Source organism: Balaenoptera physalus (genome assembly GCF_965194825.1).
Source record: "Balaenoptera physalus genome assembly, chromosome: 16".
Lineage (NCBI taxonomy): Eukaryota > Metazoa > Chordata > Mammalia > Artiodactyla > Balaenopteridae > Balaenoptera > Balaenoptera physalus.
In genome coordinates this window covers 42,484,166-42,511,853 of record NC_138898.1, presented here as the reverse complement: position 1 = coordinate 42,511,853, position 27,688 = coordinate 42,484,166, and the positions used below count along the sequence as shown (strand labels likewise).

Here is a 27,688-nt window from a genome sequence, read left to right as displayed (position 1 = left end):
TTTTTTTAATAACTTTATTTATTTATTTATTTATTATTTTTGGCTGCATTGGGTCTTTGTTGCTGTGCGCAGGCTTTCTCTAGTTGCGGCGAGCGGGGGCTACTCTTTGTTGCGGTGCGCAAGCTTCTCATTGCGGTTGCTTCTCTTGTTGCGGAGCACAGGCGCTAGGCGTGCGGGCTTCAGTAGTTGTGCCGCATGGTTCAGTAGTTGTGCCTCGCAGGCTCTAGAGCGCAGGCTCAGTAGTTGTGTTGCACGGGCTTGCGGCATGTGGGATCTCCCCGGACCAGGGCTCAAACCCGTGTCCCCTGCATTAGCAGGCAGATTCTTAACCACTGCGCCGCCAGGGAAGTCCCCCACCTGTGCTTTCTTAGAAGCACTGCACTACTGATTATCCTTTATCTCATGTTTACTCAAAGGACAGGGACCATCCATCAAATGTTAAACTTTCTCAGGTTTCTCCCATGTTAAAATAAATAAAATAAAAATAAATACAAATGCCTCCTGTGATCCCACACTCCTACTGCTAAGGGAAGTTACTTTCCAAAGTAACTTCCTCCTTTCCAAAATGTTGTGTCAATTTTCTTGTATCCCACTTTCTGCTCTTCAGTCCACTCTAATCTGGGTTCTAGCCTATACATAAACTGAAACGGCTGTTACTAAGGTAATCAATGGCCTTCATGTGATATTTAATGGACATTTTTCAATCTTCCTCTTACAAGATCTCTCAGCAGCATTTAATAGTATTAACCTCTTATTCCTCCTGACAGCATTCTTTTCCTTTAATTTCATCAGCCTTTTGAGTTTCCTCCTGTCTGGTCATTCCTTTAGAGCCTCCTTTGTTGGCCCATCTTCCTTTTCAGCCATTACATTTTGGAGTTCATTCTTTGAATAATTTCATCCATATTCATGGCTTCAGTTATAACTATAATTCTCAACCAGGGGCAATTCTGCCTCCCTTGAGGACATTGGCAATGTCTGGAGACATTTTTGGTTGTCACACCTGAGGGAAAAATGCTACTGGCATTGAGTGAATGTAAACCAAGGATTCTGCTAAGCATCCTATGATGCACAGGACAGTCCCCTGCAATAAAGAATGTCAATACCGCTGAGGTTGGAAAATCCTGAGTTACATCAATGACTCCCAAATTTATTAACTACAGGAAAGTTTTCTTACCCCTCTGCCCTGAATCTAGAGTTATCTTGTCAAATGTGATCAGATCATTTTACTGTTGTAAATCATTCAGTGACTTTGTGGTGGACTTTACCATGGATTGAACTGAGTTCCCCCAAAATTCATATAGCCCACAATGTGCTTATATCTAGATATAGGGTCTTTAGGAGGTAATTATGGTTAACTGAGGTAATAAGGGCGGGGCCCTAATCCTGTAGGACTGTGGCCTTATAAAAAGGAGAAGAGTTCACACTCTCTCTCTCTCTCTCCCCTTCCCTCTGACTCCCCCAATCTAACTCTGCTGTCCCCCATCATGTAAAGACCCAGTGAGAAAGCAGCCATCTGCAAACCAGGAAGAGGGCCTTCATAAGAAGCAGACCATGCTGTACCCTGATCATGGACTTCCAGCATCCAGAACTGTGAGAAAACTAACTTCTGTTGTTTAAGCCACCCAGCGTGTGGTATTTTGTTATGGCAGCCCAAGATGACTAACACAGTCTTATAAAAACTGAATCATTTAGGAGTGACCATCTACCAATTCTGCTTTACCTTATACCATGCTCCACCCCCACCACCCATCTCTGTTTCCAACCATAGCAGCCCTTAAAGCTTTTCAGTTCCTTGAACATATCTTATTCTCACCACATGGACTTTTCACATGTTTATCACTATACCTAGGACATGTTTTGCTTAGTTAACCCATTCTCATTCTTCAGAGTTTAGCTGGCAAAATTCACTCCCTGGCAAAGCCCTTCCTGATTCTGACCCCACCTGACCTCTACGTACAGCTTCCTCTTCTGTGTCCTCAGTACTCATTCATTTTCCTATAAAGCACTTTTTATAGTTTTTAATTATACATTTATTTTTGTGATTATTTTATTAATATTTGCCTTTCACTCTAGACTTACAAACTCTCTGAGGACGGGAAACATATCTTGTTGCTCACTATCCACAGAAAATGCACAATGCTTGGCACATAATAAAAATTTATTGAATAAATGAAAGTTCAGTGAACATCCGTAGAGAAATGCTGGCAAAACTAAGGGAGAGCACATGACACCAAAATGGGAGACCCTAATTTAATGCGAAGACCAAGAGAGGAACTAACAAATAAAATTAATGAACACCTCAAAGAGTATTACCATTCATCTTTAGCATATAGCAGATTTTCAACACGTAAATGAATGAGGCAGGGAGTGGTAGAAAAAGAATGAGAAGTTGTGTTCAAAAGTGTAAAAAAGTAACTGCAATTCAATTTTCAGAGAAACCAATAATATGTTTTCAAGATGTTTATGGTCAGAAATGTCAGATGTCTCACAGAGATCAAGTAGGATAAGAACTGAGAAAAGATAATTGGTTTTATAGTCTATGTAAATTAGTGAAAATAAAAACAAGTAGTTGAAGAATAAGTGAGAGGCAACAAGTCAGAAGCAGTGATTAAGGAGTATTCTTTCAAGATGTTTAGAGGCTAAGGGATAAGTAGAAAAGATAGCAGTAGCAAGGATATGAGAGTCAAGGGAAAATTTTTCTAGGAGAGGTGGAATGAAGAGTTTTTAAATTAAGAAGAAGATTGGTACAAAAAGATTGAAACAAAAAGAGAAAGAGAGAGAGAAAAAGAGATAGAAAGAGAGAAGAGAAAGGAACAAATGTTAGATAGAGTGAAGTACCAGAGAAGGTAAATGTGGATAGAATCAAAAGTGAGAGAAGTTTGGATTTAGAATATAGGAAGTGCATTTCATCTTTTGGGATGAATTAGGAAAAAAAGAACAGATGGAGATTCAAAAATGTTTTTTTAATAAAAAGGAAGGAAGTCGAGGCAATATAGGTCAAATGGCCTCAGTTTCTGTGAAAATAGGAAGCAAAATCATCTGCTGGAAGATGCTGATAATTCTGGATCCAAATGGGGACTGGAAAAAAAGATTGGAGAATGTTTAATGGATGATATTAAGAGTTTAAATAAATTTTATTTAGATACATTTTTAAAGTACAGAAGTTGGGACAGTTCTATTTTGAAGTCTCTTGGTGACAGGAAAAGATATTAGGGACACTGGTAGACTGAATAACGGTCCCAAAGATCTCCAGGACCTAATCTCTAGAACCTATGAATGTTACTTTATTTGGCAAGAGGAACTTTGCCAATATGACTGAGGATCTTGAGATCAGGGGATTATCTTGTATTTTGGTGGTGCCTAAATGTAATCGCAAGTGTCCGAAGTGGGAGACAGAAGGAGATTAAACCACAGAAGGGGAGAAGGCAAATGATGATTGTGCACAGATTAGAGTGATGTAGCCACAAATTGAGAAATGTGGGCAGCCACTAAAAGCTGGATGATTCTAGGCAAGGAATGGATTCTCCCCTGTAGCCCCCAGAACCAATTAGATCTGCTCTTAATTTTAGTCCTGTAAGAATCCTTTTGGACTTCTGACCTCCAGAACTGTAAGACAATACATTTCTGGGGTTTTTTTCTGTTATTTTTAACCCACTAAATTTGTAGTAATTTGTCACAACAGCAATGAGAATACAGGGAGTAAACCTAAAAATTCAAGGCAATAAATACATCTGTTTCTGAAGTAATTACCTGAACACACTGTAAAAGTTGGATATATTTTAGGTATGATTTCTCTACTAGCTCAATTCTTTGGGTATTGTTAATATTGCAATGCTTTACCTAATATTCATTTTGATTTCTCGTCCTAGCCTTAAGGGTATTCATTCATAAAATGCCCATATATTTTAGGAGAGTAAAGAAGGCATTTTTAAACACCTTTTAATGAAAGTTTAATGAAGCACCCTTTTTTTTAAACATCTTTATTGGAGTATAATTGCTTTACAATGTTGTGTTAGTTTCCCTTGTATAACAAAGTGAATCAGCTATATGTATGCATATATCCCCATATCCCCTCCCTCTTGCGTCTCCCTCCCACCCTCCCTATCCCACCCCTCTAGGTGGTCACAAAGCACGGAGCTGATCTCCCTGTGCTATGCAGCTGCTTCTCACTAGCTATCTATTTTACACTTGGTAGTGTATATATGTCAATGCTACACTCTCACTTTGTCCCAGCTTACCCTTCCCCCTCCCCGTGTCCTCAAGTCCATTCTCTACGCCTGCATCTTTATTCCTGTCCTGCCCCTAGGTTTATCAGAACCATTTTTTTTTAAGATTCCATATATATGTTAGCATATGGTATTTGTTTTTCTCTTTCTAAAATGTAATTGATGACTGGGATTTGTTTGTCTTGGTCCTAGTAAAATGTCAGCAGTTCCTTACCTGAACAGAGTATAAACATTTTCACCAAGATGGGGACCAAAGCAGACTTGGTCCATATGTTTCCTGTCCACCATAGCCTTGAGATCTTAGATTAAAGGATGATGTCAGGTTAGTTAACTGTGTTTTCACATAATTGCAGCTTGCATCTCTGGAGGTACCATAAAAATAAGAATTTCCAGCAACTCTGAACAGAGTTCAGAGAGCAACTCCTACCTATTTCAAGCCTACCACTTATCTCTCACCAGAGAAGTGACAAACTAGATATGGTTCCTTCCCCACAGCCTGCTCTGTCCATCAGCTGCCTTCATTCCCCATTGAAAGGAACTTCCTGGCAGCTCATTGGCCCAAGAGTAAAGAAATTGTTGCTTAGCAACCAAGTCCTGACCCCTACAGACCTAAAAAGAGGAAGCCTGTGGGCCAGCCGCCTAGTTCTGCCTGTGTTACAGTAAGAAGGAGCTGCTTAGGAGGAAATGAAGCCCTTGTCCCTGCTAATAGAGATATTGATAATTCTTGGGGTCACAATTAAACGTAAGTTTTTCTGTCCTTATGGTTCTCTATGGGGGGTTTTAGCACTAAGGGTGGAAGCTGATTAGAAAATCATATGTAACTTCACAATATTCCTAATTAACACTACTTTTGGATAACTACTTTAAAATATTCAATTAGGATAAATAGTAATGATACTCTCATTTAGGACAATATGTGGGAAGGATGTGTGTGTGTGTGTGTGTGTGTGTGTGTGTGAGAGAGAGAGAGAGAGAGACAGAGAGAAAGAGAGAGAAGGGGTGGGGTGGGGGAGATTGAGCAAATCTATGAGAAAAGGCTTGCAGTAATTTTTATGGAGTAGAGATATTTGAGACAGGTTAAGTTTTGTTAAATCTAGAATATCATGAAGATCTAGTTCTAGAACTTTAAATGAAAAGTATAGAACTCAAAGAGTGGTAAAGTGCTTTAATTTATATTCCTATAGTCTCTTATAATCTTTCCACACTAGCAATTCTACTTTCAAAGTTTCCATGATTCCTAACTAATTACTATCTTAAAATGGAAATTATTTTCCAGTCTTGTTTCTCTGGCTGTTTAATGAGTTAATTTTTACCCAGTTCTCAGATAATTTGCTCATCATGAATTTAAGTTAAGGAATATTTATTTGCATTTAACCCAGGAATACAAGGTTGATATAACATCTGAAAGTTAGTTAATGTAACACACCACATCAATAGAACAAATGACAAAGACCACATGGTCATCTCAATTGATGCGGGAAGAGCACTTGACAAGTCAACTTCCCTTTTGTATAAAAACACTCAACAAACTAGGAATAGAAGGGAACCTGTCAACTTAATAAAAGGCATCCTCAAAAAACTGGCACCTAATATATTTAATGGTGAAAGACTGAATGCTTTCCCCCTATGGTCCACCTAAGATCAGGAACAAGACAAGGATGTCTACTCTTGCCATTCCTATTCAGCATTGTACTGGAGGTTCTAGCCAAGGCAATTAGATAAGAAAAAGAAATAAAGATTGGGAAGGGAGAAGTAAACCTATCTGTATTTACCAAAGACATGATATTATACAGAGAAAATCCTAAGGTATCCACTAAAAAACTATTAGAACTGATAAATGAGTTCAGCAGGGTTGCAGGATAAAAGACTAATAGACAAAACTTGATTCTATTTCTATACCATCACAGTAAACAAACCAAAAATGAAATTAACAATTTCATTTACAATAGCATCGAAATAGATAAAGTGCTTAGAAATAAATTTAACAAAAAAGTACAGAGCTCATACTCTGAAACTGCAAAAATTGTTGAAAGAAATTAAAGAAAACTTCAATAAATGAAAATACTTCCCATGGTCATGGATTGGAAAATTTAATATTGTTAAGATGGTAATACTCTCCAATTTGATCTACAGATTCAATATAATCCCTATCAAAATCCCAGCTTGCTTCTTTGCAGAAATTAATAAAACAATCTGAAAATTAATATGGAAATGAATGTTCTTCTTGAAAAAAAAGAATAAAGTTAGAGGACTCACACTTCTCAATTTCAAAACTTACTACAGAACTACAGTAATCAAGACAGTGTGGTACTGGCATGAGGATAGACATATAGATCAATAAAATATCATTGAAAGTTCAGAAATAAATCCTCACATTTATTGTCAATAGATTTTTGGCAAGGATGCCAAAACATTGAGTTAATGGGAAGGGGAATAATAATTCTTCAACATATGGTGAGGGCATCTGGAAAGCCACCTATCTCATACTAGTTGGACACCTACCTCATGCTGTATATAGAAATTAATTCAAAATGTGTCAAAGACCTAAATATAATAGCTAAATCTTTAAAACTCTTAGAAGAAAACATAGACATAAATCTTTGTGACCCTAGATTAGGCAATGATTTCTTAGATATGCCACCAAAAGCACAAGCAAAAAAAAAAACCAAACTGGATGTCATCAAAATTAAGCACTTTTATGCTTCAAAGGACATCATCAAGAAACTGAAAAGACAACCCACAGAATGGGAGAAAATGTTTGCAAATCATACATTCAATAAAGGTTTAGTATTCAGGATATATTAATAACTCTTAGAACTCATCAAAAAAATGACAAAAAACCCAATTTTTAAATGGGCAGAGGAATTGCATAGATGCTCTTCCATAGAAGATATACAAATGACCCTCAAATGCATGAAAAGACAGTCAACATCATTGGTCATTAAGAAAATGCAAATCAAAACTACAATGATATATTACATCATATCTATTAGGACGCCTATAATAAAAAACAAAAAAGGAAAATAACAAGATTTGACAATGATGCAGAGAAATAGGAACGTTCACACATTGCTAGTGGGAATGTAAAATGGTACTGCCACTGTGGAAAATAGTTTGGCAGTTCCTCAAAAAGTTAAATTTAGAATTACCATATGACCCATCAATTCCACTACTAGGAACACACCCAAGAGAAATGAAAGCGTATGTCCACACTGAAAATTTGTATACAAATGTTTATAAAAACATTATTTATTATATTTAAACGGTGGAAACAACCTAAATAATGGATGAGTCGATAAACAAATTGTGGTGTATACATACTATGGAATTCAACCATGAAAAGGAATGAAGTACTGAAACATACTACAAGTTGGATAAACCTCAAAAACGTTATGATATGTGAAAGAAGCCAGATACAAAAGGCCACATATTATATGATTTTTATTATATGAAATATATGTGAAATATCCAGAATAGGCAAATCCATAGAGACAGAAAACAGATTAGTGGTTGCCAGTGGATGGGGGAAGAGATAATGGGGAGTTATTTAATGAATATAGAGTGAATTTCTGGGTTAAAGAAAAAGGGTTTTTTTGTTTGTTTTTTATTTATTTTTTTGGCTGCGTTGGGTCTTCATTGCTGTGTGCAGGCTTTCTCTAGTTGCAGTGAGCGAAGGCTACTCTTTGTTGCCGTGCACGGGCTTCTCATTGCAATGGCTTCTCTTGTTGCAGAGCACGGGCTCTAGGTTCGCATGGGCTTCAGTAGTTGTGGTGCTTGGGCTCAGTAGTTGTGGCTTGCAGTAGTTGCTCCATGGCATGTGGGATCTTCCCAGACCAGGGATCCAACTCATGTTCCCCTGCATTGGCAGGTGGATTCTTAACCACTGTGTCACCAAGGAAGACCCAAGAAAAAATTCTGAAACTAAAAAGAGATGGTGGTTGTGAATGCACTAACAGTCACTTAATTGTACACTTTAAAATGGTTACTTATGTTATGAACTTCACCTCAATTTTTTAGATGGTACAATGGTTTGGAAAACAGCCTTGAAGTTCCTCAAAAGATTAAACATAGAATTACCATATGATCCAGAAATTACACCCTAGGTATATATCCAAGGGAACTGAAAACATTCCCATGCAAAAACTTGTACACAAATGGCAGCATTATTCATAGTAGCCAAAAAGTGGGAAAAAACTAATGTTCACCAGCTGATGAATAATAAATAAACTTTGTTATATCCATGCAATGGAATATTATTCAGCAAAAAAATAAATGAGGTATAATATGGATGATCATTGAAAATATTATGCTAAGCAAAAGAAACTAGACATAAAAGGCCACTTATTGTGTGATTTCATACAGATGAAATGTCCAGAATAGGCAAGTCCACAGAGACAGAAAGTAGTTTGCTAGTTACCTAGAGCTGGGAGGTGTAGGGGATTTGAGGAGATTATGGCTAAGGAATTACTTTTGGGGTAATGAAAATGTTCTAAAATTAAGGTGATGGTTGCACAAATCTCTGAATATCCTAAAAGCCATTGACTTATAGGGAGAAAAAAAATATTTAATAAAAGTTACATGCCAAGAGTATGGGAAGAATATCTAAGACACAGTCCTTATCCTTGAGTAGCTTAGAGTCTAGAACAAAAAAACAAATAAACAGGGAATAAATTGTAAAGTGTTGTAGGTATTAAAATAGAGGCATTTATAAGATGCTGTAGGGCACAAATCGGGGAGGCCAATTCTACCGGTGTGCGGAGCAGTCAGAGGGCTTCATAAAGGAAAGGACATAAACTGAATCTTGAAAGATTAATGAGTGTTCACTAAGCAGGCAAAAGAGAACGAGAACATTTCATACCAGGTAAAGGGAACAAAGACACAGAGGAATAAAAGAGCATGGTCTATAAATAAGTATGTCAGTTTGCTATGGTTTGGGATATAAGATGGAACACAGCAATTGATGAGGCTGGAGAGGTAGGCAAAGACTGTGTGATAGGCTTTGAAGTTTGGGCTTGATCCTGTGAGCAATGGGGAGTCATTTAAGGGTTTACTCATTGAAGAACATGAATAGAATTATGCTTTTTAAAAATGACTTTGGCAGTTGAGAGGTGGATGGATTCTAGCTGTACAACTCTGGTGACAATGTAAACAGTAGCAGACTATTGAATGGCCCACACAAGGAACAATGAGGACTTAAACTATAGTGATAGCAGTGGGGACTGAGGAGTAGATGCAAAACAAGTCTAAAGAGAATAGTGTCATAAGAGTCCAGAGTGAGAGCGTGCCATGAAGATGGGAACAGCCAATAGTGCCAAATGCCGGAGAGAGTAGGGAAAAGAGGTAAGAGCCAACAAGTGACCACTGGATTTAATAGCTGGAGAATCCACATTGCCAAGACAGTTTTATCAGAGAAGCAGGGACAAAATTTGATTTCAGTTGGTGGGAGTGAACAGGAGGAGAGAAAGTAGAGACAGTAATGATGAGTACAGAGCTCTTCCTGGATTATGACACTCTGCCAGGGTCAGATGCGTTTTCAACAGATCATTTACTGATTGCAGGTGTACAGAGACCCAAGGAAGTAGTTAGTGGGGGAGAAGACATTTGCTTTACAAGCTAGTGCTAAAACACCTAAGGTTCATACATAAAATCAGCCCTTAACCCCACTCTATTTTTCCTTTCCTACCCCTCTACCCCTACTTCTCAAGGCAAAACAGGTCTGTCCTTTTTCACTCACATGTACCTTGCAAGCTTGCGTATTGCCTTTTTATGCATTTTTTACTTGATGCTCAATATACTTTGATTTCACCTCTGTAAAAATATTGAAAGAGGGATGATGCCATAACTATGTGATTTTCCCTGACTCTGCATTCACCTCGGGAAAGTTCTAAAATAGTTACCAACATTTTTCCCTTTTAGTAAATCCTCAGGAAAAAAGTAGTTGATGCTTATGGAAAGAATGAGCAATCTATCCCAAAGTGTAGCTTACAAAATGGAAATAAAACTAATAGTGTGTTTTTTCTGTATCCACCCTATCCATCCAGCTGCTGATTTAAGGTAGTATAAGGTATTTAACTGAGACAGAAAAAAGACATTGCCAGAAGTTCCAGCTCTAGATTGTCCAGGATTCAAGGTTTCTCTATCCTGTCTCTCTTTTCAGGAGTAATTTCTCACTGTCATACAAATTCTGCAATGAGAAAAAAATAAATAAAATTAAAATACAAACTAAAATAGAAAGTTCATAACAACTCTGTCCCCTGATAGTCACCCGCCCAGCAACCCTCTTCCTCAGTTGAAAAAGGCAAGTAGCTCATCGATCTCACACTAATCGGTGGTCAGAAAACAATTGCCTAGCAATCACATCTATATTCCTGGAGGGTCCACAGAGAAGCCACATAAAGGCCAAGTCCTAGACATGTTGCAGTTAATTCTGAGCCTAAGCAGTACAAGCAGGCAATGTCTTACTGCTTGAGAAATGTACTTCCATTACCAGTTCTATTTTGAATTACTTTTGAAATCCAAGAATTTTGAATTACCTTTGCTTCCTTTCAGTTTTGTTTTTTTTTTTTAATAGAGTGTTCTTTTTTTTTGAGTTAATTTTATTTATTTATTTTTTGGCTGCATTGGGTCTTCGTTGTTGCGCGGGGGCTTTCTCTAGTTGCGGAGAGCGGGGGCTACTCTTCGTTGTGGTGCACGGGCTTCTCTTTGCGGTGGCTTCTCTTGTTGCGGAGCACAGGCTCTAAGCACGCAGGCTTCAGTAGTTGTGGCACACGGGCTCTAGAGCATAGGCTCAATAGTTGTGGTGCATGGGCTTTGTTGCTCCGCAGCATGTGGGATCTTCCTAGACCAGGGATCAAACCCATGTCCCCTGCATTGACAGGCAGATTCTTAACCACTGCACCACCAGGGAAGTCCCTCAGTTCTTTATATTATGCCTCTAAACAGGGAAAGAATAAATTGCCAGTATCTGGAGCATCTTTCCTTGTAGAGAAGCAGGAGAGAGCAGGTGTGTCATGGTGGGACCATTGACTACTAGAGAGAAGTTTGATTTCTGTGTTATGTTAGGGATCAGTAAGGAAGCTCACTTCTCCTTTGTGAATTGTCCCGAAATATGTAAAGCTTTTCCTTGTATTCATATCCTAGAGTCATGTGAAAGGTTTCTATATTAACCAATTACTGTTACTCTTTGGAACCATCCAGTAGGACAGCACTCAGTGGGGAGAGGGCAGCCCTCAACCTGGAGATCTCTGAGAGAATAGACGCCCCTGCTGAACCCATGAATGCCCTTGCATCAGCTTTATTTCTGGTTGCTCAGTCAGCTTTTTTTTTTTTTTAATTTATTTATTTATTTATTTTTGGCTGTGCTGGGTCTTCGTTTCTGTGCGAGGGCTTTCTCTAGTTGCGGCAAGCGGGGGCAACTCTTCATCGCAGTGCGCGGGCCTCTCACTATTTTGGCCTCTCTTGTTGCGGAGCACAGGCTCCAGATGCGCAGGCTCAGTAGTTGTGGCTCACGGGCCCAGTTGCTCCGCGGCATGTGGGATCTTCCCAGACCAGGGCTCGAACCCACGTCCTCTGCATTAGCAGGCAGTCTCTCAACCACTGCACCACCAGGGAAGCCTGCTCAGTCAGCTTTGAGGAACTAACCTCTTCTGCCATGTCCTTTTGTCATACCAGAAATCACTCTTCCCAATTCTACTCCATTTTCTCCATGCAAAGACTCATAATCCACTTCTACTCCATTTTCTCCATGCAAAGGCTCACATGTCTCTCTTATCACATAACTACCCCAAGAATTCTGTCTGCCAGTAATAGCCCTCTACTTGCTCCTAACTGATTCTAAGATCTACTCCCCATCTATTGAGACTGCTTTCTCAAAGAACACCAATAGCCAATGATTACCAATCCAGTGGCTCTTACTGTTCTTACTACTTAACCTCTCAGCAGCATTTGACACTATATTCTTTCCCCTCTACCTCTGTAGAATCTTCTTAGGCTCTTTCACTGGCTTGTTTTCCTCAACCCTCCCTTTAAATGCTATGCCCAAAGTTCAGTGCTTAGCTCTCTTGCTCTTCATATTCTATGCTTTTGGTGCTCTCTCCCAAGCCCCACAGCTTCATTTACCTGTGTATTTACAGCCTAGACCTTCATCTGAATCTCCAGGCCTGCGTATCAGCTGCATGATGGTCATGAACAATGTATGGTCTGCGAACATCTCAAATTCAGCATTTCTTCTCAGAGTTAGTTCCTCTCGGACTTCCCTGGTGGTCCAGTGGTTAAGACTCTGGGCTTCCACTGCAGGGGGCACAGGTTCAATCCCTAGTCGGGGAACTAAGATCCTGCATGCCTCAGAGCGCAGCCAAAAAAAAAAGTTCCTCTCCTATGTTTCTTCTTTTCTTAATGGCATCAACATCCCTCCCAGCTCCCTTGGTTCTCAAGTGTAAAACCTCCAAATTATATGATCATACAGTTAATAATGCACTAATTATCATCTAATTCAATGTTTTTACAGATGATAGGAGTGGTGCCCAGAGTGGTGAAATTAATTCCCAAGGGTTATTTTGCAAGGCCAGTTCTGGAGCCAAAATCTCCTAATCCTTTATGATTATTCATTCCTTTATTCCTTCACCAAATCCTGTCAGTTCCACAATGCTTCTCCCATCTATACATTTTCACCATCTCAATTTATAGTCTTATTTTTGTATTTTTTATTTATATTACTGCACTTCTAACTTTCCCCTCTCTTATTCACAATACAGTACTGCGGGAAATAATATTCCTAAACCCCAGATTTGATCATGGTTGTCCCTGTTTCAAGCACCTACTTTATACAGAATAAAGTTCCAGCATCTTGGCCAGCAGTCAAAATCCTATGCAGTTAGATCCGAACTTCCTTTATTTCAACCAATTCAAACTATGAGCTACTCAGTATACCTAACTCTCTCACTTCCACATCTTTCTCAGTCTGTTCTACAGATGGACTGTCTGCAGGAATGGACTGTCATTCCATCTTCTTCCCCATCACCACCATAGATCCACAGCATAACATCCTACTAATCTTTTAAAGTCCATTTCAAGTTCTACTCCTCTAAAAAATGCTTTCCCAAGCCCTTCCTCATAGCACATTGTGCCTTTACTTTCTTATGCATCACAGTTTCACAACTGAGTTAGTTTTTAACCCTTCTCACTATATTATCAACTACCTGAATGCAGAGATTGTGTTTTACTTACCTTTAGTATTTCCTATAGCACCTTGCAGAACTTGGCATATAATAGATGCTCAGTTAACACTTGTAAAATAGAATAACTAACATCTGTGTAATACTTTGAAATTTGTAAAATACATTCCCAAAACCTGTGGAGTAAGTCATGTAAGTATTTTTATTATTCTAAATTTACACATTTTCAAAACTCTGAAATATAGAGTTTAGTAAAACCTGAATCCTCTAATAGGAACCAAGTTTTGTTTTTTGTCTTTTTACTCCCTATTACCTGTTTGTTATGCTAAGTCTGTATTCTTCAAAGTAGACTTCTGAGAGTATTTGCTTTATTGTCATATTTACTTGCCTCAGGCTATTTCTACATACTACCAAACAGCCAGATGAAAAATAAAAATGCAATCAATCTTCCAAATATTTTAAAATGTAGTATACATATGTTTGTTTCTGTATAGAACAAACAGCTAGGTGATTGATTTGCATTATTTACTTTTCAACCAGTTGTTTCGACAGTGTGATGATTATATAAACTCCAACAGTGGCATTTTCTCAGTTTTTTGTTGATTTTGTAATTTTACTGCCATCTGCAATTTTTTTACAGTAGCCATCTAATTTTATTTATATAGTTTATTGCTAATGAGATATGGTAGGCAAGAAAAACTGGTTTCTTTTAAGTCTTCTTTAAGCCTGCCCCACAGACTTGGAGCCAAGGTTACATGGGATTGAAGAAATATTCCCAAATTGGAAAAAGTACTGTAATGTACACCCTGCAACTTCCCTCATAGAAGAGTTAAAAACAAAAAAACCCCAACTCATCAGCTCTGAAAAACAAGTGCCTTTGATTAAAAAGGAATTAGGAATACCTAAAAGACAAGAGATAGAAATGGATTGAAAGAAGAAACTTTTGCCCAAAAATGTACAAAAGAGAATATGGCTAGAAAAAAAATGTACAAGTGGGTTCAGGAAAAAGGGAAGGAGCCCCAGGGCAAAAAGAAAGGGTTGTTGGTTGAAAACAACATTAGGAGCAGCCTAGCAGTTCTGACCCCTACTCCCCTCATCACTACATGGCATTACCACCAGATACAAAGGAAAGGTCAGCACTTTGATTTCTGGTAACTAAAGGCTAGGTGTCTAGGTTATTTGGACCAACCCTCCCACTGAAAACATATGACACAAAAATATACAAAACTCTTAAATTTATCAAAGAGTTGAGAAGTTAGTAAAGGACTACCAGACAAAAAAATCTACGGAATTGCTGGAATGCAGAGAAGTAAACACAGAGCACCTGAGCAGGGCCTGGACTTGCCTTACCCTGGTCCCAGCCCTGTACCTGAATATCAAAACAGCTTTTGCCCTGAACCAGATAAACTTGGGCTTTGGTTTTAGTGGCCTCACAAAGCAAGAAGGATGGAACTGTAGTCCTCAAGACCTGTTAAAGGTGAGGCATCTAATAAGAAACTTTTTCAACATTAACCGAAGTCCATAAAGTGCTATACTCATAGGATAAGGGCAGACCAGAAGTAAATACACCCCTTCCAAAGTCCAGGGATCTGCAGACAACTTGACACTTAGCAGAGCAGGGAGAAAAGGAAAAGGAAAAATTACATTTCTGAGAAGTTATGGTCGCAGGCCAGCCCTTCTGGAGATTTACAGCCTTGGTAATCCCAGGTATCCTGAGCCTAGAATTAGATCTAAGATGGTCGTGTACTATAGTGCCCTAGGCACTTGGCAAAAGCAAATTCATGTTCCCCCCACAGGAAGGCAACTTCATTGTAGGTCTCAAAGAACCCACTCAGATAAGGTTTTCAGTACATAATAAAAATAACTAAGCACACAAGGAGACAAAGCACCATGAAGGGGGGCATTTTGGGGTGGGCATTTGGGCCAGAGATGTAGGATACAGCTGCAAATGGCTAGTGATACTCAAGCAGCCTGTATTCCAGAAGAGTGGCTCCTGTCACATCCTGATAGCATATCCTACAACACTCCATTACTAGTGGCAAGCTGAGGTAATTGTTATAGCATTCACAGACAGGTTAAGAGTGAAAATCCAAGTCCAACATGAATACAATCAAGAATCACCAAACATTTGAGAAAAACTAACACCATGAGAGAAAAGCATCAGCCTACACACACACACACACATACACACACACACACACACACACACACCCTGATAACACCTGAGGACATAGAACAAGTAGAACAAATGGTAGAAGACTAAAACATAAAATGATTGTCATAAGATGTATTTAGAGAGGTTACTGTATCCTTGAAACAAGAGCAGGTCTAAAAGATGAGCTATTTTGGAAATGAAATAAATAATGGTTAAAAAAAAAAAAAGCCTCAAGGGTAAATAGCAAAATTGAAGAGCAACCTGGAGGTTCAAAGATCAAACTGAGAAATTCTCTTAGATCACAATGCAAATGGACAGAGAGATGACATGTATAAAATAAAGGTTAAAGGCCTTGGAGGATCCACCCAAAAGTTACAAATCCACATAATGGGATTTCCAGAAAGAGAAAATCGAAGGACTTAGAAAAAGAAATAAAGAAATCAAATAAAATTCCCCAGATCTGAAAAATAACTCAGATTTTTAGATTAAGTGCCACTGAGTGCCAAGCAAGAAGACTGAGAAAAGACCCTCTCCTAGAAAATAATGGCAAAATCTTAATATTTCATGGATAATCAGAAAATCCTAAAGGCTTCTAAAGAGAAAAAATACATTATTTATAAGGAAAAAAAGCACCATGTTGACTTCAAATTCATTAGCAACATTGGGTACAAAAAGATACTGGAGAAATATTTTCTTAGTATTGAGATAAAATGATTTTGAATCTAGAATTTTATAATCTGACAAACTATCAGACAAGTGTAATGGCCAAATAAGATAGTTACAGACAAGAGTGGATTCAGAAAATTGACCATCCACAAATTTTAGCTGAAATATTGACTAGAAGATATGCTGAAGCAAAATAAAACACAAATTCAGGAGGAACACCAAAAATCAATGGTAAGCAAAGAAATCTTTAAGACTTAGGATTACTCTAAATAAATGTTCATTTTCATTTTTAAAAATATAACAATCACAAATTCATTTTTAAAAATTCCTTTCACAATAGTGACAGAAATTATAAAATAGCTAGGAATCAATTTAATTAAAGTGAAACAAGACATACATGAGTAATGAAAATGAAATTTTTCTGAAGACCATTAAAGAGAAAAATCTAAATAAATTAAGGCTATAAACCTGAATGGATCTCAATATTGTAAATATGGCAGGTCTTTGTAAATTAACATGTAAATCCAATGCCATCCCAGTGAAAATATCGACACATTTTTAAATGAATCTGACAAACTTATTCTAGAATTTATCTAGAAAAGAAATTATGCTAGAATTCCCAAGATAAGTTTTTAAAAGAGGAACGATGAGGGTGTGTTTTCTCTGTGTGTGTGTGTGTATCTGCACAGAGAGGTTCTTGCCCAACCAGATTGTAAAATATGCAATTATAAATCTGCATTAATTGGAGTATTGGCAGAAGAATAGACAGATCAAGAAAATAGAAGAGAGAGGTTCAAACAGGATTTGAAAGATAGTTTTGAATGTGAAGTTACACCTGATTTTGGAGGAAACTGGAAGTCAAAATAGGAAGTTAGTCTTTGTACAATAAGACTTGTGGGTTTCTAAGCAGATGTATGCCTTGCTGGAAAGAGTACTTGGGGAAAATTATTCTGAGGGTAGATGTAAGTTGGATTAAAATTAGAATAATCATGATTAAATCCATTAGGAAGCTGTTATAAGAATGCAGGCATGAAATGATGAGGGTCTGATTTATGCTGTGCTTTCCACAGGGAACCAAATACTCACCCCCACAAAAATCCCTTTGGCAGAATTTTCTCTGGACCTTTGTAGGTACCAGCCCTCACTCTTCTAACTCCTACATTTCCACAGTTGCTTACTCATTTCTCACTCATCTACACTTCTATTCCCACCCTGGCCTGCTCCCATGATTTTAGTCCCAGGTTTTGGAACTGTCCTTGTTGCCAGGTTGTCTCTCATCACTTGTCTCACCTCTGCCAGCCTGGATTCCTTCTCTGGATTCTCCTGTTACCTGTGTTTTTCTGCTTTCCAGCCATCACAGTTTGATTCCCAGGGTTTTACTTCTTAAGTGGCCGCCTGTCCCAGAATCAGTACCTTATTGTTTCCTAGCTCCTGACCTCCTGCACTCACCATCTGTCCACTTCAAAGTCTTTGCTGACCCCACTTAGTTCTTAGATCATTCCAGAGAGAAAAGGTGAGGACTGAGCATTAAGAAATACACAGTCATTAGTGGATATAAAACCAAAGAGGAACTCTAGAATAGGGGTTTGAAAGGAAGAATGATATCCAGGATAGTGTAAAGTTACAGAAACCAGTGTACTACACAGAGTCTAAAAGAAAGTTTGGAAAGGAACCAATGGTTAATATTTTTATACCAAATGAATCAGGTGAAGATCTAAGTGAGGCATAAAGCACCATTTTAGAGAACTAGGACAGGAGAATCAATAAAATACTTCTGTTTAGTTTCATTTGTCAGTGTTGTGTGAACAAAGAATCAGATTTTATTTGGCTTTAACTCCTCAGGCAGATCCCCCATAAAATACAGAAGTGTTTTTTCATAACTTCAGTCAGTAAAAGAACAGTCACATTAACTGATGTCCTAATGTTCATTTAAAGGAAGATAAACCATGTCCTGGAAAGAAAGGAGGTGAGCAACATTGGGGGAATTCATGGTAAAGCCAGGAGTTAATGTATATCAAGCCTTTCATGAGAAAGTGGATCTGAAAAGAACTGTGATCAAGGCAATATTGGGGGATATTATTTTTTTCTAATCCTTTTCTCAATGCTATGAATATATTATATACGATTTATTTTGGCATCATTTATTGGTCTAATGTGGCTTCTGAGAATTGAGAATTCTATCCAAGGAGTCCTCGTAGGCTGAAGAAACAGGCTTATTTCAGTTATCAATTGCTGCATAACAAACATCCCAAACTTAGAGGTTTGAAACAATGATTTATTATTTGTCATAATTCTCTTTGGGGTTGACTAGGTGATTTTTCTGCTGGTCTCACCTGGGATCATTCATGCAGCTTCACTCAGCTGGTGGTCAGTGGAGACAGCTGGGTCTCTCTCTCCATATGATCTATTACTCCTGGCATGGTAATAAGGCATTTTTCCAAGAGGGTAAAAGAGGCTTAAAGGTCCAAGCACTACCCTTGGAAGTTAAACAATGTCATCTGCCACATTTCTTTTGGCCAAAGCAAGTCACAAGGACAACCCATTCAAAGGGCAGGGAGAATAATCTCCATCTCTTGATGGGAGGATTGGGCAAAGTCACATTGTAAAGGGGTATGAACGTGGGTAATGGTGATTCACTGGGGTCTGTTGTTGTGACAATCTACAACAGTCTAACCTTAGACCTCAATGATTCACATCTCTCTCATGTGATTCTCCCCCTTCCAAAATTGTCCAAATCTCATCCAATCATAGCATCAGGCTCAAAATCCATGATCTCATAATCTGCATCAGGTCAAGATGTCAGTGAGGCTCCTTGGGTGCAGTTTTTAGATTCAGACACCTATGAACTAAAAAGGCAAGTTACCCTCCCATTACCTCAGGTACCCAGCGTACACTGGAGAGGTAGAAAAACCACACTGCCGTAGACACTGATGTTCAAAAAAGGGGAAGGGGAAAATGTACAACAGCCACTGGTCCATGACAATTTGGAAATCCAGCCAGGTGCGTGTTGTCAGGTTTCTATACTCCAGGAGTAGGCAGTGTTGCTTGATTGGAGTATATTCCTAATCTTTTGTTCTCCTGAGTTCTGGGCAACAACCTCTCAGCTCCTGGCTCTGCCCTCTTGGTTGTCCTTCCTTCTCCATAAGAAATGAACTGTGTTTGTCGGTGAGAAGCTTTCTCATCCTTCTTCCTACTCATTGAAAGATAGAGGCCCAGAAGCCTCTTTTTATTTTGAACTATCTCAATCTCTTTTACTCTAAGATAGTAATGTTTTTTCAACACAACTCTTTTAAAAATTTTGTGGGTTTTCTATAAAGCTGTTGGGGTTCACTCCATGCCCCCAAAAGGCATATGGATAATTCTTTTAAAGGCAATGAGCTCTAGTGCTAGTTTCTTCTTTACTATTTCAAAATTCTTGTTTCTCAATGGGGGATAATAAAGCTCTTTTGTACATAAAATGGTGTGTTTCACATTATGCAAATAGACATATCCTGTAAAATTTTGTGCATAAATCAATTTTTTATAAAGACAATGGACTGTATGTCATTGTAGAAGCTTGCCATTCAGTCTATTGTGAATCCTTTGGTAAAGTTTGGAGAGACAGTGGAGTAGAAAGAGGGATAGCTCTGGAGTCAGACCTGCATTTGAATCCCACTCTGCCGTGTGACCTTGGACAAGTTACTTATGCTCATTTGATGTCAGTTTCCTCATCAGTAAAATAGAAATACAAATATTCTGTGCTTACTCCTTAACAACCCAGCTTCTGTGCTGGGTTGTTAAGGAGACCGGAGCTAAATTATGCAAAGCAACTGGCATATAATAAATTATAGCTAGATTACAGATGTAGAAAATAAACATATGGTTACCAGGGGATAAGGGTGGGGAAGGATAAATTGGGAGATTGGGATTGACATATACACACTACTATATGTAAAATAGATAACTAATAAGGACCTACTGTATAGCACAGGGAACTCTACTCAGTACTCTGTAATGGCCTATATGGGAAAAGAATCTAAAAAAGAGTGGATACATGTATATGTATAACAGATTCACTTTGCTCTACACCTGAAACTAACACAACGTAAATCAACTATACCCCAATAAAAATTTTTAAAATAAATAAATAAATAAATTAGAGCTAGAGCTACAATTCTAGAGCTGAATAAAACTTTAGTCCCCTTCCAAAGCTGACTCCATATCAAAACTTTTGATGGTATATTCTGTTGTATGTATATTTATTTATTTATTTATTTGGATGATATACTACTGATCTAGTATATTATAAAAGACACCCCAAAAGTAGAAATTATAAAGGAGATTTTTTAAGTCACACATAAGTAGGTCTAATATATTCTTCCTGCACCCAGTGGATTGTGTTTTTCTCAGGGAGTGCTGAAATTTGTGGCAATATCAATATTCACATAGAGGGAAGTGATGAAACAGTGGGACAGGTCTCCAACAATCACCAGTGTTTCTCAATTGATATAAAAACCTACTAGAAAGCATTGTGCAAGGTACTATTTGAAGCAGAATGGTTTCCCCAGTAGCCAATCAAAAGTTTGTTTTCTCTAGGTGAAAACCTAGAAGCCTGATATTTAGGAAAGAAACACATTTTTAAAATGAGTTTCAAAGGAGGTTTTTTTTTATTGTGCATCTTCTGCTGTAAATAATGACCAACTACCTTTATCTTCTTTTTATGTTTTAAGCTATTAAATAGTTTGTTCCTTCAGTTAGATTATTGCACCTCCTCCCATTTCACTAATTCTTTTATCTGCATTTATTCTACCTTTGATAACTGCTTTTAGCCCTGTAATTTTCATGTTAGTATTTGATCACTGACAGTTTGATTTTCTGGTCCAGTGTATAATACAATTTATTCCATTTAATATCCATAATTTTCTTCTCTTATTCTAATACACATGACACCTTCTACTTCTTATTCTGTGTCTGTACCTTCTGTGCATACTAAGTCTAATTTTATTCTCTGTACTTTGGAGAATATAATAATGGGAATATACCAAATCACATTGCTTTTTCTAGTTTACTTTTTCTAGTTGTGATAATGGAATTTTTAAATTAGTAGACGTTTACTGTGACTGTAATATCAGTCACACTGTCTGATTTCCAATACACAAATATAATTAGACTAAGTAATTTGTTTTGAAGAAAATACCTTAATTCAGAAAGAAGTCATGTTATAGGCAAAGCATTAATAAATTCTAACAGAGTATTAAGTCTTTAATAATGCTTTATTCACCATAGTCCTTTTAAAATACAGATTTACATGTACTATTATCTTGAAGGCATCTTAAGTCCTTTAAAGAAGTAGGCTTCATATAACAATAATAATAATATTATTATTTTTATTATATATGTAGCTAACATTTATTAAACATACTGAACATGCATTATGTACTGTGCTAAATACTTTACATGGATTATTTCATTTGATTAGCATAACAAATTAATGAAGTAGGTATAAAATTAGGACTTGAACACAGTCCTGTGTGACTCAAAGTCCACATGGTGGGCCATGATGCTATGTTGCCTCTGATAATGAGTATACATGGCCCCAAAATGATCACTTGGCAAACTTGGGATAAAGAAAGTTTCATTTGTAGTAAACATTTTTATTCTGGTAAAATTTATTTTACATCCTGAAGCTAAAGAGCAATCCTAATGTACATAATTATATGAAATATGTATAATCTTTAAATCTTTCATGTGCTTTATATTAATGCATTTGTCACCATGTAGTTATTGGATTTTTATTTAGAATTTGCCAACTGTTTCTCTAATTTGACAGAAGACTAAATATCAAAAAACCTAGGATCAGTTTCTTTAAGGACTGGCTTATGAAGTAAACAGAATTGTGAGGCCAAGTGCTAAAGTTCATTAGTGGGAGAAAGAATAAAACATATCAAATTAATAAATAAAATGTCAGAGATAACATTAGAAAATTCATAACCTGCTCTTAAAGTACAAGCTCATGACTATTGGAAATATAAAATTTTGACTACCCTATATTTGTCTTGAGTCAAGTTCTTCAGTCTGTAAAATTTGAATGTATCACATACATGCATCTTTTTACTTCAGGAAATATGTGGGGTCATTTTTGCTGTGCATCAAATAATTTTTCAGTAATTGAAACTGAGCAATACTAATAAAGTAGTTGACGTGTCATGAGGTATCACCACTTTATATCAGGTTTTCAAATGCTTATTTTTCTAAATATGTAAGTTAATAAATTTCAAGTACTGTGCAAAAATGAAATATATCAATGACTACATATGTATTCTTTATGGTATATATAGTCTATTCTTCATAAAAAGATTCATTAAAAATTGCTTGTGAAGATTATTTGCTTAAATTTCAAAGCCTGATATAATTATACTACTCTACATTTCTCAGATATTTATATCATTCAACTATATTAATTTTTACTATCTCTCTGCCATATGGATGAGTCTATAAAAATTTAAAAGACTGTATTCTCTCTTCTATGTTTTAATATTCTCTATTAATAGAGGCTTTTATTTACCTAGATACTTTTTTTTTTTAATTTATTTTTATTTATTTATTTCTGGCTGTGTTGGGTCTTCGTTTCTGTGCGAGGGCTTTCTGTAGTTGCGGCGAACGGGGGCCACTCTTCATCGCGGTGCGCGGGCCTCTCACTATCGCAGACTCTCTCGTTGCGGAGCACAGGCTCCAGACGCGCAGGCTCAGTAATTGCGGCTCACGGGCCCAGCTGCTCTGCGGCACGTGGGATCCTCCCAGACCAGGGCTCGAACCCGTGTCCCCTGCATTAGCAGGCAGATTCTCAACCACTGCGCCACCAGGGAAGCCCTACCTAGATACTTTTTAATTAAATTCTAGCTCAAAAAGTTTTCAACTGTTGTAATTGTAATTAGCTCCATTATTTGTAGAACTCTTTCATGTTATCTCAATTTCATGATGCTTGATTAAAGTATTTAGATTACGTCTGGTGTCAAGTTACATCTTTAAAAATTATCAGTAAAGGAATTACTTTGTAACACACTATTAGTAACTTTAAACTGTATATTATTTTAAATTATTATTCTTAGAATTCTAAGTTATCCAAAAGTTTTTTAACACACTGTAGTGAAATTTTAAAGAGAAAATGTTTTCATATTTTATAAAAACGTTTGTATATTGCAGCTATCGAAGCAGAAAAACATAATAAAAAGCAAAAAGAAAGAAATGTCACCACACAGGTAAATATTTTGCTAAATCATTATATTTTTCCAATACAAAATATAAGCTATAGGCACTATTAGTAGTGTTTACTCAGCATGCTCAGATTTTCTTAAACAACTAATTATTGACTATTGTTTCTGTTCCTTTTTTTTCATTCTCAATCAATATTTTTTGTTCATTCATTCAACAAATATTTGTTCATTCCACTGTGAGAAGATAAGAATGTCATCAGGCCTGAGTCTTTCTATACACCGTGGCCCGTCTGAGGTCCTAAGTACTAAGACAAAAAGGGCAGAGACCAGTCTGGCTTATAGAGTCACAGATGCTTATTAAACTTTATTAACCTCAGGATGTCTTCTGACATCTTGAAAGAATTTAACATTTTCAGTCTATTCTCAACCCAGCAACCAGCATAATCCTGTAAACGTTAAGTCATTTCCTTGCAACCATCTCACGCCGACGTCTTGCCTAACAGACTCTGTGCTCTGGCCCCACTGCTTTTTCTCTGACATCACCTCCCTTACACACACCATTCTAGACACACTGGGCTCTGTGCTGTTCCTCAGAAACCCCATATGCGTGCCCACCTTTCCGTTCTTTCTGCCTGTAACATCCTTGAGCCCAGATATCCACATGGCTCCCTTCCCTCGCCTCCTTCAGGTCTTCGCTCAAATGTCATCTTTTTTGGAGTGACCTTCCCTTGACCTTCCCTAGACATTCTATAAAGTTGCAATCACTCTAAAATCACTATCACGACACCTTCTATCTCCCTTCCTTGCTGTATTTTTCCTCTCAGAATTACCATTATGTAACATACCATATTTTGTTATGTTTGTTGTCACTCTCCCTCCACTAGAATATAAACTCCATGAGAGCAGGGGTTTTTGTCTCTGTTGTTCACTGCTATTACCCCAATAACTAGAGCAGTGCCTGGCACATAGCAGGCACTCAATAAATATTAATTGAATTAATGAATAAATCTTAAATCCAGATCAAAGAAGTAAACTTTGAAAAAAATGTTTATATAAATTAAAAACCCTCTACATTACAGCATTTTCTAAACCCCTGCAAATTTAGCTTTTTCCCCATAACTACCACGTCCCATAATTAGCAGTGGGATTGTTATCTGCAGAAATAGAAGTGAGCTTGGCATAAAGCTCAGTTTGTCCTTGAGCAGGTAGAGACTGAAGGACATCTGCTTCATCAGGTCATCTTGCTTTCCTCGTTATCTTATGATTTGCAGTGCCTGCCCAATAACATATAAAAGCCCCCTTTGGATTCGAGGACCTCCTTACTGCTTGGGACCAAGGACGCTGCTCAGGCCCATAAGCATCCTCCCCAATGAGATTAATAGATGAGACCTATACAGTAAATATGGGAGAGGACCCCAGCTCTACCCACGTACAGCCAAGCAAAATAGAAAACTATAAACTATACTAGAGATCTTAGAATATTGGAAAACAAAAGCACTATCTTCCTGTCAAAGATGGAAAACATGCCAGGGTGGCCTGTTTGTAAACTGTATATCTCACTCAATTCCCCTGGAGTTTCTTCTTTTTTTACCTTCCTTAGCACCAACCTCATAGAGCACAGACTACGGAAGTGAAAAGATCAAAGACTGCAAATGACTCTAATGCAAAGTTCCCTTACATCCATTCTTTACTACAGCCAGGATCAAGTAACCTTAATTCACTCAACTTGCCATATTGTTTCATGACTCCTTTGTAATAAATAGGATGTTATCTGGCTGAAAACATTCTCTGCCTAGCTCTACCCCTACTGTAGACATGGTAAATTCTAGTTATCTTTCATAATAATTACTATTTGCACCATAATTTTTTTGAACACTCATCTATGTATAGCTACTCTTTCCCTAGGTTTTCTCTTTCTGGCTTTATAACTCTAAAATCCACAAGAGTATCATCTACTCCTCCATCCCCCAACACACACTTTCTAAAAACACACATTCACACTTAAAATAATGTTTAAAGACACTTTGTTTTGTGTTAAGGATCTAATACTTTCAGGAGTTCTGTGTATTACTTCCTTCAGTATTAAAGAATGATCATGATCACAGAGCAGGGGTAGACTCTCAGGTATCTAATGTCCTATCATGGAGTGACTGAGGCCGCAAAAGGTAGCAATTCAAGTGTATAGCTGAGAGACCATTATGACAACCACCGCTACCAAGAGCAACAGTGAAAACAAGGAAAAAGTAGCCCAGCTCGCAGGATTGCACAGTTTCACCGGAGTTCCCAGAGTCCTCATTTCCTTTCTCTGCTTCACCTAAGCAGACACATTCTGGTTGTTTTTGAGATTATTGTTATTGTTTTAATAGTTAGATTTTTTTTTTTTTTACACATTTTGGTACCTTGATTTATGTCTTACAGTTATTTAATACTTTAAATTTTATAAAATCCCTTCACATATACTATTCATTTCTCCTAACGTTTCTGTGAAGGAAGTTAATTAGTTATTTAAGTGGTTACTTATTAACCCCATTTTACAGATTAGAATAACCAAGCATGTTCAAATTTAAAAGATCTTTGTATTACAAATTTCATTCATTCAACACAATGCCTACCATGTACCAAATACAGTCACTGGAATCTGGAATTTCCAAAAGATTCTAATTTTTTTTAGCTTTGTGAAACCTCCATTTGATATTGCTTAAACTTGATTGTGAGCTTCTAAAGGGTAAGAAAGTATCTTGTCAAACTTTTTTGCATATGGTAGATACAATAAAGATTTACAGATTTAATTAAATATGGTGCTACCATCTAAGACTTTCATTATAAAATGGGTGGATTCTCCATCCCGTGGACTCTTATTTTTTTTCTAGTCACCTATCTTGGTGTCATACTTCTCCAAATGCTGCCTTTACCTTCATTTTAACTGAAATCTGGTTGTCTCCTGAGAACTTCTTTCCCTGTAGCCCTCTTGGGAATTTTCTCCCATTGCAAAATAATGTTGGTCCTAGTTGGGGTGGTCAGTATCCATCTTCCTCCTTATTGCTACATTCTCATTGGGAGAGTAATAGGAGATGGGGACAGAGAAGTAGCCCATGGTCTTTGTCTCCAACTCCACTCCTGTCATTGTTCTTAGTGACTTTAGTATCCATGAATCCTAGCCTCTCAGTTCTGTTATTTAGATCTGTTCGCTCCAAGAATTGCACACTCCTTTCTACTCCCATGGTCATAATCTGGACTATGTCTTTTTCAAATTAAAATTTCAAGTTTCCAAGTCTCTAATGACCCCTGATGCTTTCCAGGTTACTCTGTCAATACTTCAGTCCCACCAGGACCTCAAGTCTATTTGTCGCTTTTACTGCTCATCATTCCCCTCACATTCTCACTTCCCTTCTTACTTGACTTAGAGTTGGCAGCTTGTCACTACAGGACCACAGTTTCTTTTCTAAAACCCTTGGGAACAAGTATGTTACAGAATTCAAGGTTTTTTTAAAAAATTGTGGTAAGATATACATAACATAAAGTTTACCCTCAAAACCATTTTTAAGTGTAAAATTCATTAGTATTAGGTACATTCATTCACACTGTTGTGAAACCAAATTCCAGAACTCTTTTCATCTTTCAAAACTGAAACTTTATACCCATAAAATAATAACTCTCCACTCCTCCCCTACTCCCAGCCCCTGGCAACCACCGTTATAGTTTCTGTCTCTATGAATTTGATGGTCTAGGTACCTCATATAAGTAGACACATACAGTATTTGTATTTTTGTGACTGACTTATTTCACTTAGCATAAAGTCCCAAAGGTTTATCCATATTGTAGCATATCAGTATTTTCTTCCTTTTTAAGGGACAAAACAGAAACTCTAGTGAAAGTTATGAGAAAAAAGGTACTGAAATTAATGACAAAAACCAGGTTTCTAGGGTTACCTTTTGATTTTAATTACCTGTTTATCCCTTGTACCATGAATACTTAATATGGCTATATGTTTAACTGTAATTTTTTCTGCTCCTTGCATGTGAAAATGCAGAATATAACTATTCTAATATGTGTTGGTTCTTAATGTTCTCTTAAATTCAGAAAGCTACCCTTATAATGCATCTGCCAATTAATAGAAATGTTATATTAGCACTGTATTATTAGTATCACTGATGCTATTTTATTTTTCCCCTATTACTTTCTACTTCACCATTTTCCCACATTTCAGAAGTTATCTTTGGATAGCTGTCTGCTGTTGTTATTTGGTGACTTTTGAAGGTAGATGTACAAATACAC

At 37.3% G+C, this 27,688-nt stretch overlaps 1 protein-coding gene across 2 annotated transcripts in view; it reads left to right on the top strand.

Annotated features, from left to right (window-relative positions):
* SEL1L2 (SEL1L2 adaptor subunit of SYVN1 ubiquitin ligase) overlaps window positions 1-27,688 on the top strand; it is a 122,005-nt gene continuing 94,317 nt past the window's right edge. For both annotated transcript variants that reach the window (XM_082428609.1, XM_082428608.1), the window contains exons 1-2: window positions 1-4,968; window positions 23,403-23,458. In XM_082428609.1, the coding sequence (XP_082284735.1) occupies window positions 4,911-4,968; window positions 23,403-23,458 (114 nt within the window). In that variant the 5' untranslated portion in view covers window positions 1-4,910. The remainder of the gene's footprint in view (window positions 4,969-23,402; window positions 23,459-27,688) is intronic.